Below are 11,547 nucleotides of genomic sequence, written 5' to 3'. Positions count from 1 at the left end.
TCACACAGGTGAAAAACCCTATGATTGTAAATTGTGTGGAAACACTTTCAAATATCAGTCTTCCTTTAGTGCACACCAAAGAAGACACAGAGAGGAAAAACCCTATAAATGTGATATATGTGAAAAAGTTATTTACTGGAAGTCAAGTATCCCCACACATCTGAGAATTCACACAAGTGAGAAACCCTATGAATGTAAAGATTGTAGGAAAACTTTCAAGTATAAGTCATCTCTTACTGAACATCAAAGAACTCACTCAGAGGAGAAAACATATGTGTAATGTATGTGGAAAAGCCTTCTACAGGAAGTCAAAACTCTTTGCACATCATGTAATTCATACAGGTGATAAACCACATGTATGTAATATATGTGGAAAAGCTTTTTACCAAAAAGTACACCTCTGTGAACATAAGCAAACTCACTCAGGTTAGAAGTACTTTTAGAGCTGGAGACATGGTTCAGCAGTTAAGGTGCTTGCTTATGAAGTCTAAGGACCCATGTTTGATTCTATAGGTCCCATGTAAGTCAGACATACAAGGTGATGCAAGTGTGGTTTCACATGCACACAAGGTGGCACATGTGACTTTAGTTTGAGTGCAGTGCCTAGAGGCCCTGGTATGCCAATTCTCATTAAAAAAAGTTTTTTAAGAAAAGCTAAAAAAAAAAAAAAAAAAAAGCCAGAAAACAAATCTTGTATAATACTTCATATAAGCAGTTTATGGATATGTACAGTATCATACCCTAACACATTTTTTTTTTGTTGTTGTTGTTTTGAAGTAGGGTCTCACTCTAGCCCTGGCTGACCTGGAATTCTGTAGTCTCAGGCTTGTCTGGAACTCATGGCTTTCCACTTAACTCTCTGCCTCCCAAGTGCTAGGATTAAAGGCACATACCACCATGCCCAGCTTAAAAATTAAGATATATTTATATCTCAGGGACATGTTTTCTATAGTTAAAATGGAATCTAGAGTGTAAATTTATTTCCTTTTTTCCCCCTACATGTGTCCCAGGCTCACACTGTGCTCCTGATATTCTTGCTTCCACCTCCCAAGTACTGAGATTATACGCTTGCACTATGATCTGGTTTATGTGGTGCTGTAGATCTAATACCATGCATTGTGCATGTTAGACAGGAACTCTAGAAACTGAGCCATATCCTGAACTCATTTCTGTGCTTTGAACTCATTTTCTGTTAGGGTACATTAACTGTGCAAAGTAATGTTCCATTGATATTTTAATACATGCATATAATGTAATAGTTAAATGCAAGAATGAATTCCAAGAAGCATCAAGGAAATCAAACCACAATCTGAAAGTGGGACTTGACAAAGGATTGTATACTATTCAGAAAAAGGCAACAGAAAAGACAAACCAAATAAAGCTTGTAAAAGCCTCTCTAGCTCTCAGAGTTAATCAGGTGGAGGACAGAACATCAGGTCTGGAAGACAAGACAAAAGAAACCATTTAGGAGTCCAAAAACTTTGATTAAGTTCAAAAAAATCATGTAGACAGAATGTGAAGAAACTAAAAAGACCAAAGATCTGGATCATGAGCATACCAGAAGGGGAAAAAATCCAGGCCAAAGGTATGGATAACCTTTTCAATAAAATTATTGAAGTCTCCTGCCCTCTAAAAAGAGATACCCATCCAGATACAAGAAGCTAACAGAATTCCAAACAGATTGGACCAATGAAACTCTGCAAGGCATCATAGTTAAAACTCTACATAAGCTGGGTGTCGTTGTGCACGCCTTTAATTCCAGCACTCAGGAGGCAGAGGTAGGAGGATCACTGTGAGTTCGAGGCCACCCTGAGATTATGTAGTGAATTCCAGTTCAGCCTCGCCTAGAGTGAGAGCCTACCTCAAAAAAACAAAAAAACTATAACACAAAGATGAGTGTGCAAATCAACAAGAGAGAAAAAGCCAATCCTATTAGACTTAGATCAGATTTCTCTGTGGAAACCCTGAAAGCCAGAAGGGCCTAGAATGGAACACTTCAAAGTCTAAAAAATTATGGCTTCCAACCCAAACTACTGTACCTAGCAAAAGTATCCCTCATAAAAGATAGTGAAAGGAAAACTGTCCATGAAAAAAGTCAATTCTATGATTATAGGAACACAAAGTCAAACCTACAGAGAATACTTCAGGGAATGCTCTACACAGAAGAGTAAACAACCAATCTCAAGAGCCCACAAGAGAAAAATGACAATAACCAGAACTAGAGCAATCTCAAAAAAGTACAAATCCCAAGAAAGCACCAAACATACAGCCTCCAACATTGCAGGAATAGAATTGAACCTCACAGTTATAACCTTAAGTATCATTGAGATGGGGAGGTAATATGATAGAGAATGGAATTTCAAAGGGGAAAGTGGGGGGGGGGGAGGGAAGGAATTACCATGGGATATTTTTTTATAATCATGAAAAAGGCTAATAAAAATTTAAAAATAATTAAATAAATATCAGTGGTCTTAAATCACCCATCAAAAGACACAAGTTAACAAGGTGGATTAAAAAAAATTGACTTTTTGAGCCAGATGTGGTGGCACATGCCTTTAATCCCAGCACTTGGCAGGCAGAGATAGGAGGATCCCCCTGGGTTTGAGGCCACCTTGAGACTACATAGTTAATTCCAGGTCAGCCTGGGCAAGCATGAGACCCTACCCTGAAAAAAAAAAAAATAATGTCTATGGTACATAAAATCAATAACTATGAAGAGTAAGCCAAAATCATTGGTTGCCAAATGGTGTTTTCCCAAAAGGATTTATCAAGGGTTATATTAAAATTTAGCTGTTTTGGTTCAAAGAAGGACTAGATTCTGCTCTATTGTATGTTAAACAACTGTCTAATTTCTGATATTTTAAGTCCAGTGCTTATAACAAAATTAATTCTTAAGACATATTCCCTACATTAGGGTATAGCCTCATGCTCAATGGTCCTCATCTGAGAAAAAATAATATCCAAGCTCTATGGTTCTGTTTCTCTGGGTAATTGGTACCCACACAGGCATCTGAACTAATCAAAGATGTTTTCAAACACAGGAGCTAAGACTTTATACTGTTTTACTTGTCCTTTCTGACAATTTCTAGATTAAATTGATTAGTTTGTAAATCAATTGGTACTGTTTTCAAGACTGGTAATAGGTTCTGCCTATATTTATAAATGTTAGATATTTAAAATATGAGATGTGCCTACTTCCTATGCCCCAGATACATAGTTATAGTTATGATACCACAGGACAAAAAAGCTTTAAAAGGTTGGACAAAATGATTTTAGAAGCTCTTGTGCCATTCTTTAACTAAATCTATTTCAGTAATTAAATGTACATACATCCAGGTTGGTGTAACTTCCTTTCTAAGTATGTTAATTACCTACATAGAAGCCAAAGCCAATTGAAATCATCGGAGCAAGAAGGACCAATATTTTGGCCTGTGCTCCCAAGTCATGAGGCCACTGGAAATGATGGGGCATTTCTACACTGGCCCTCTGGTAAGTCACCTGTCTTCCTGAGCAGGGAGGATATGGAGACTCAAACAAAATTGGTGTACAGTCTGAAACAGGAGAGTCACAATTGAGGGGCAATCAGTTCTCCTGACTTCCCAAAGAAGAAAATACTACTTGGCCAGCATGGCCTTAACTCAACCTAACAGACAGAAAACACCAGTAAGCTACAGGGCTACTCCTGGGTCCCTAAGGTCTCTTTGGAGAGCCATTAGTGACCTCCAAAATTAATCCTTAATTTAATTTTGGCTATCTATATGGTCTTAAACACTCAGAGAGAAATGTATAAACAAAGATTAAAAAAAATACCTTAAATAGCCGGACATGGTGGCACATGCCTTTAATCCCAGCACTCAGGAGGTAGAGGTAGGAGGATCACTGAGAGTTCAAGGCCACACTGAGACTACATAGTTAATTCCAGTTCAGCCTGGACCAGAATGAGACCATACCTTGAAAACCAAACCAAAACAACAACAAAAAAACCTTAAATATATAAATGGCCTATTAAGTAATACAAGAGCTTTTCAAGAGGAGAAACAAACAAACATCAAGACATCTTTTCCCCATAGTTCTAATTCTATAATTTAAAAAAAGCTATAGCTGTCAAAAGGGATATTTTCAAGTCTAGGATATATAAATAAGTTCTGAGACCAAATATATATGTATTTGTACAGCCTTTAATGGCACCCAATGGCTCTCTATTATCAAGGCAAAATGTTGTGTATATGTTTCTGATAACTCTGCTAATAATCTCATCTGTTTTATAAGCCATGTTGAATACTACTGTAACATTTAATCAACAGTTCTGGAAGAAAATCTCAACCAGCTCATCCTCAGATGGTCCTGAGACAATCCAAGCCTGTCTACCTAGATTCCCTCAACCTCAAAAAGGACCAGTTTGCTGTGTGCTCACTTTGTATTAACTCCTTACTTTTATTCTTTCTCCCCAATATTCTCTTCCAAGACTATCTTCCTACACTCTGGGGTCCATTAGAAGAGTTCCCCTCTCTGGGAGAAACTCTCTAACTGCAACAAGTCACCACTTAGTGTCCCATTCAGCAGAAAATAATAAGTGATCTGATGTCTTCATCCCTTGTCCCCTAAAAGCAGTTAGAAGAGTGTCTTCTCATGACAGGGAGAAATAAGGGGGATAGAATTAGGGTGACTGCACCCTTGAAGGTAAAAAGGACAAGAAAAAAATTCTTATCTCTTCCCAGTTCCAAATAACTGTTTGTCCATGTGTGCTCTGAGTCCCTGGCTCTGCAAAGGACAGGCCTCATCCTCTTTGATGCAGGTCAAGTTATGTCTCTCTGCTTGTCCATCTCTAATTTAAGAGTTGAATGCCTGCTCAATATTTCCATAATCAAGAACAGTTGTGTCAAGACACCTGCTCTCCTTTGGCACAAAAGGAGTAATCACCCCATGCATAAATATTTCCTCTCCCACTTATTGTTCCCCAGTCTTGATTGCTTCACAGGTGTATCTCTATAAGAAAAAAAAAAATCTACAAACTCCGCCTGCACCAACTAACTGCCTGCATCAACTGAAAGAGATCTTCATCCCTCTGCTGGTGGGCCTTGGTGTGACCTGTCTCTGGGTGCCTCCAGTGACCAACAGCCTCAAATATCTCCAGAGACAATTGAATTCACAGGTTATGAAGTCTGGATTAAGAGACACAATCAAAAGACTCTCTGGAAAGGCCCTCACACGGTAATCTTGACCATGCCCACAGCCATGAAGGTTGATGAGTCAGAACCCGGATACACCACTCCCATGTCAAACCTGCAGGGATGAAAGACCACTCAACAGTTGCAAAACCTATGGGAGAGGCCACCTGACAACTACAGAAGATGTAAGATTCAGCCCCACCCACTGGACCCACTAAAGCTAAGACTTTACAAATCCTGATCTTGATCTCTGCTATGGGTTTGGCCCTTACTGGACCTAACCCTCATGAGCCATATAACCTCACATGGGTGGTTACTAACACTGCTACAGGGAAGATTGTTAATTCCACATCCCACTCAGCTACTATTGAAACTTGGTTCCCTTGGCTCACTACCCTCCTTTCAGTGGTGACAGGGCCCCTGATGCTACTAATCCTCATTTGTGGCCCTATGTCCTTAACACTCTCATAAGGTTTGTCAAAAAATGCATATCTACTGTTCAGCTTATGACATTAAAGTCCCAATATTAACCCCTAGACCCCTCTCAAGGATTTGAGATGGAACCTGCCTCAAGGGGGAAATGAGAAGATCAAATTTGCTCCAGTTTACAGCTAGGCCTAAGTTTCAGTTTCCTGGAGAGGCAGACAAGACTTCTGGGAAAAACCATGCACAAAAGGCATGCCCAAGGTGGTGGGCTCTGGGGGCTGAGTCAGTTCCTGGAGACATATCCAAACATACCCAGACATGTCCCTTTCACACCTTTCACAACCCCTTCATACCTTCTGCCCCAACAAGTCAGAGATGTACAACTGTAACTGCTACTTGCCTAGCCAATCATTTTAAAAGATTACCTAGCCTGCCTGGAATTTCCCTAGTTGTGCTTAAAAGGGGCCTGTGTGCTCCTTTTGGAGTCACCATTTTGCATAAATGGTTGACCCTGCATGCTGGCTGATTCTGCTGAATAAATGCTCTTTACTTTTACATGCAAAAAAAAAAAAAAGGGGGGGCGGCTGGAGAGATGGCTTAGCAGTTAAGCGCTTGCCTGTGAAGCCTAAGGACCCCGGTTCGAGGCTCGGTTCCCCAGGTCCCACGTTAGCCAGATGCACAAGGGGGCGCATGCGTCTGGAGTTCGTTTGCAGAGGCTGGAAGCCCTGGTGCGCCCATTCTCTCTCTCTCCCCCTATCTGTCTTTCTCTCTGTGTCTGTCGCTCTCAAATAAATAAATAAAAATTAAAAAAAAAAAGAGTAAAAGAAATATTACCACTAATGGCCCAAGTAATGGTAGTAGTCAAGGTCAGATAGTTTTTTAATCTCTAATGTTACTTTACCTGATGGGTTTATATGATGTTTTTTGTTTATGAAGAGATGGTTTCCTCCCTTCTCAGCTGTGATTAAGTTGAGACCTTGATGGTTCTGAAGTATTAATGGTGCCAGTGAGGTAAGCTGCTGCTGTAGCAGGTGAAGGGTTGTAGCAGTCTTTAATGGCTGTACTCAGTTCTGTTGCTAAGAGATTAGGCTGTGTCCTAGCCCACATGCAGCCAGTCCTACAGCTGTTATAGAGGGGCCTAATTTTTTTTATTGATATAGGTAAATTGATTGTGACAAGTTCAGGTTTGGGGATGTACTTCCCTTAGATAAAGGGCCAGTCTACATTATCTGGTCATCTGAAACAACAACATATCTTGTTATCAGGGACCCCTGTGGTGTGGCAGAAGAGCTTTCATCTGTATGCCAAGTGTGGTTAGGATCAGGGAGGGGAGACAGTGAAATCCTGGGGTTGTGATAGGTAAATTCTTCTAAAGTCTCTAGACACAACTGTGTAAGTTGTCGAGGTAGTGGTAGAAGGGTAGCTAGGTTAGGTGGGGGCCAGAACTTGAAAGCAATGTTTGGGTTGTTTAGAAAGGTAACATGAACAAATTGAACTTTCGATGGGGTTAGGATTTAAGTAGCCTCCATTTGAACCTGGAGTTTTCATTAGTGTTTTAGGCCTTTGAAGGGCAATATAGGGGACCAGGTGGATGAAGTTGGATTGTCACAGAAACATCTGAGTGTGGGCTAACTTCAGAGAGAGGCTACAAGGTTAAGATTATAGTCAAATACAAAATCCCCAAATTAAAAAAAAATATTACCAGAAATGACAGGCATGATCATCATGAAGATCTAGAAATTTACAAAATGGTATGGGTTATATCTGTTTGCATTACTGTGAACACATCTATTTAAAGTTACAGTCTATGAGGTAGAGCCACAAAAACATGAGGGAAGATTAACTGGGGCTTTCTGGGAAAGATGGAGGTAGAGCCACAAAATAAATAAATAAATAAATAAATAAATAAATAAATAAATAAATAAATAAATAAATAAATAAAGTTACAGTCTAGGCTGTGATGATTAAATCTTTTAAGGTATACCTTACTTTTGGTTGTATTTTTCTAGTGAATGTTTAAGACCAAGTAGGTGGCCAAAGTTTAATTTTATATTGTAATTTTGAATGTCAATTGTGGCTCGTTAAAGGAGACTTTTTGGGACCTGGGAGGAGCTCTATGACTCTCTGAGCATGCCATCTGCTGGGACGAGTCAGGGCTGTGCTCTCCATGTGGTTTCCCTTCCCTTGGAAACATTAAGGGTTTTTCCCTTTGTTTTGACTCTTCTTCTGCAGACTGCAGACTGATTGGGATCCATATTTTGGGTCTTTGAGTCTGTCCATCTAAAATCAGAGTTGAATTTTGGGATTTTCTTTTTTTTTTTTTGTACTTAAAGTCCTCTGGCTATTTTATATTGTAGCAGATATAAGCAAGTACTCTGGTTTTTAAAGCTGAGGCCCTACAAATCTGTCTCTAGTAACTTAGAATCACCTTTAAATATATCTTTGTACCCGTGTAAATTTTAGTGGCTTTAATCTATTTGTATAAACTGGGTTAGACATCAACTGTCTGGCTAACTGTCCTGTCTGGCTTTTAGCCTTTACCTAGCAGACTTTAGGATCTAACTTTTTTTTTTTTTATTAATTAATTAATTTATTTGAGAGCGACAGACACAGAGAGAAAGACAGATAGATGGAGAGAGAGAATGGGTGCGCCAGGGCTTCCAGCCTCTGCAAACGAACTCCAGATGCGTGTGCCCCCTTGTGCATCTGGCTAACATGGGACCTGGGGAACCGAGCCTCGAACCGGGGTCCTTAGGCTTCACAGGCAAGCGCTTAACTGCTAAGCCATCTCTCCAGCCCCTAACTTGTTTTTTGAGTCTCTGTGTCTGGTTGTGGCATAGGGGTTCTGTCACTATGCTGTTGTTGTTTGCCATCTTGCATGGTTTACAGCCTTTTTGTGCTCGTGCATCCCACACACAGCATATTCTCATATGCAGAGTCTCATCAGCATGACTGCTCATGTTGTTTGAATCTATGTCTCAAAGCATTACTGCAGACACAAACGAGTGCAGCCAGAATCTGTACTTTTCACAGATTAGCACTGGTCATTATTATCTAAAATTTAGGTTAATGTTCAATCTCACATTTATGTACAATCACTTAGAGTTTAAAATAGTAGTTTTATTAAGTTATTTTTATTATTTTTTGTTGTTTTATCTAAATGGGTTCAGTATCACCTTGGCTAGAAGAAGCTTGTAAGTAGGGCAAGCAGAGCAGAGAGGACAGGTATGTAGAGCAAAGGATATTTGAACATGGGGAATACTGAACCAATTGTCAGTGCTGTGGCAAGCTTATCTAGATCAGTAAGACTTTGGAAATCAAATGATATGGTTCTATTGTCTAATTTATATTGAGGCCAGGCCATGTAATAAAGACTAAATGGTGAGATTTTATATAACATTGGAGTGTTAATTTTTATTTTATTTTATTGACAACTTCCATAATTATAAACAATATCCCATGGTAATTCCCTCCTTTCCCCCACTTTCCCCTTTGAAACGCCACTCTCCATCATATCCCCTCCTCCTCTCAACGGGTCTCTTTTATTTCGATGGCATGATCTTTTCCTCCTATTATGATGGTCTTGTGGAGGTAATGTAAGGCACTGTGAGGTCATGGATATCCAGGCCATTTTCTGTATGGAGAAGTACATTGTGGGTAGTTCTGCCCTTCTTTTGGCTCTTGCATTCTTTCTGCCACCTCTTCCACAATGGACCCTGAGCCTTGGAAGGTGTGATAGAGATATTTCAGTGCTGGGCACACCTCTGTCACTTCTCAGCACCATGGTCATCCCAAGGTCACTTCCATCAGAAAAGAGAAATTTCTGTAACCAAAAATGAGAGTAGCATTAATACATGGGTATGAACATTAAGAGAAGTACTTACTGGGCAGTTTGGTGAGCATAGTATGTATATTTAGCCAGACACCAGCAGATGTTACACCTGTAAGGCTCATGTCTACCCCTGTTGTAGGTTTTCAGTATCAGGGATATATTTGCTTCCATGGATTGGGCCTCCAGTCCAATTAAAGAGTGGTTAGTTTCCCCCATAACAGACAAGCCACTATTGCACCTATTGGCTCATTTAGCCAAATATAATGCTTGCAGTGTCCACTGTAGAGTATCTCCGCTGGTAATTTCTCTCTCTCCCATTGAACTGCATGCAGAATGTCTTCTTCCAGCATTCTGTCAGCTGGTCTACATGGAGGAGGTTTTCAGCTTAGCTTCAGCAGGATTTCTCAATGACCTTGTAGCCTAACTATGTGGAGTCTTCAGCAATAGGGTCTTACCATCTATTCCTGTTCCATTGTCCAAAAAAGTAGGTTTCCATATGACTTATTTATATCTTCTTAGATTTTGGTTATCCCTCCCTCCACATTTTCTTTACTCAATCTCTTCCCCTGACTTCACTTAGGCCTTTTCTCCCCTATTAATCTGTGCTTCTACTTACATATATATAATATCATCCTATTAAGTCCCCCTCCCTCCATCTCTATTCCCTTTATATCCCCTTTCTAGCTTACTGGCCTCTGCTACTGAGTTTTATTCCTACTCACATAGGTCCAGTCATTTGTTGCTAGACTCCACAAGAGAGAATATATAATATTTGGCTTTCTGGGCCTGGGTTACCTCACTAAGTATAATCCTTTCCAGATCCATCCATTTTCCTGCAAATTTCACAACTTCATTTTTCTTTACCACTGAGTAGAACTCCATTGTATCAATGTACTACATCTTCATTATCCCCTCATCAGTTGAGGCTGCTGAATGGAGCAGCAATAAACATGGTTCAGAAAGTATCTCTAAGAGAGTGAGATAAATCCTTAGGATATATACCTAGAAGTGGTATAGCTGAGTCATATGGTAGTCTATTTATAGCTGTCTCAGGATGTCCACACTGATTTCCACAAAAGCTAGACCAGATTACATTCCCACCAACAGTGTAGAAGAGTTCCTCTTTTTTCTGCATCCTCACCAGCATTTATGGTCATTTGTTTTCATAATGGTAACCCATCTGACAGGAGTGAGATGGAATCTCAACGTACTTTTTTTTTTTCTCAATTTTTATTAACATTTTCCATGATTATAAAAACTAACCAATGGTAATATCCTCCCTCCCCCCACTTTTCCCTTTGAAATTCCATTCTCCATCATATCCCCTCCCATCTCAATCACTCTATCTTTTATTTTGATACCATGATCGCTTCCTCCTCCTATAATGGTCTTGTGTAGATAGTGTCAGGCACTGTGAGGTCATGGATATCCAGGCCACTTTTGTGTTGGGAGGGAACACGTTGTAAGGAGTCATACCCTTCCTTTGGCTCTTACATTCTTTCTGCCACCTCTTCCACATTAGACCCTGAGCCTTGGAAGGTATGATCAAGATGGTACTCAGGTCTTCTCACTTCCTCCACCATCGTGGTTCAGTGCCGTCACCTGATACCTCGCCATGTCTTCTCACAAGACTTTCAGAATCAAGCAATTCCTTGCTAAGAAACAAAAGCAAATCCGTCCCATTCCCCAATGGATTCGGATGAAAACTGGTAAAAAAATCAGGTACAACTCTAAGAGAAGACATTGGAGGAGAACCAAGCTGGGTCTATAAGGATTTGCACACTCCGCGATTGATTCTACCAAAATGTCAGCACTGCAGAGGTTTCTGCATGTTAAATTGAAATCCTATTTTACTTTCTATCAATCTACATGGATGTCTTGATCCAAAAATAAATGTAAATCCTTTTGAAAAAAAAAACCAAAAAGATGGTACTCAGTACTCCAATCACTTCTTTCCAGCACTATGATACTTTCTTAGTCATCCGAAGGTCACTGCCATCTGAAAAGAGAAGATTCTCTACCCAAAGTGAGAGTAGTATTATTATAAGGGTATGAATATTAAGAAAACTGCTTACTGGAAGTTTGATAAGCATAGTATATGTATTTATCCAGACATCAGCA

The 11,547-nt window shown here is 39.8% G+C and overlaps 1 protein-coding gene across 1 annotated transcript; it reads left to right on the top strand.

Annotated features, from left to right (window-relative positions):
• The first annotated feature begins 11,041 nt into the window (after positions 1-11,041).
• Positions 11,042-11,284, top strand: LOC105944601 (60S ribosomal protein L39-like). Its single transcript, XM_045146484.1, has one exon. The coding sequence runs from the start codon at positions 11,042-11,044 to the stop codon at positions 11,195-11,197; it is 156 nt and encodes a 51-aa protein (XP_045002419.1). The 3' UTR covers positions 11,198-11,284.
• Positions 11,285-11,547: the final 263 nt, after the last annotated feature.

The sequence above is a fragment of the Jaculus jaculus genome, chromosome 3 (assembly GCF_020740685.1).
Source record: "Jaculus jaculus isolate mJacJac1 chromosome 3, mJacJac1.mat.Y.cur, whole genome shotgun sequence".
In the NCBI taxonomy this organism is placed as follows: Eukaryota; Metazoa; Chordata; class Mammalia; order Rodentia; family Dipodidae; genus Jaculus; species Jaculus jaculus.
Note: the sequence above shows the minus strand (reverse complement) of the source record. Positions and strands in the feature narration are given on the sequence as shown.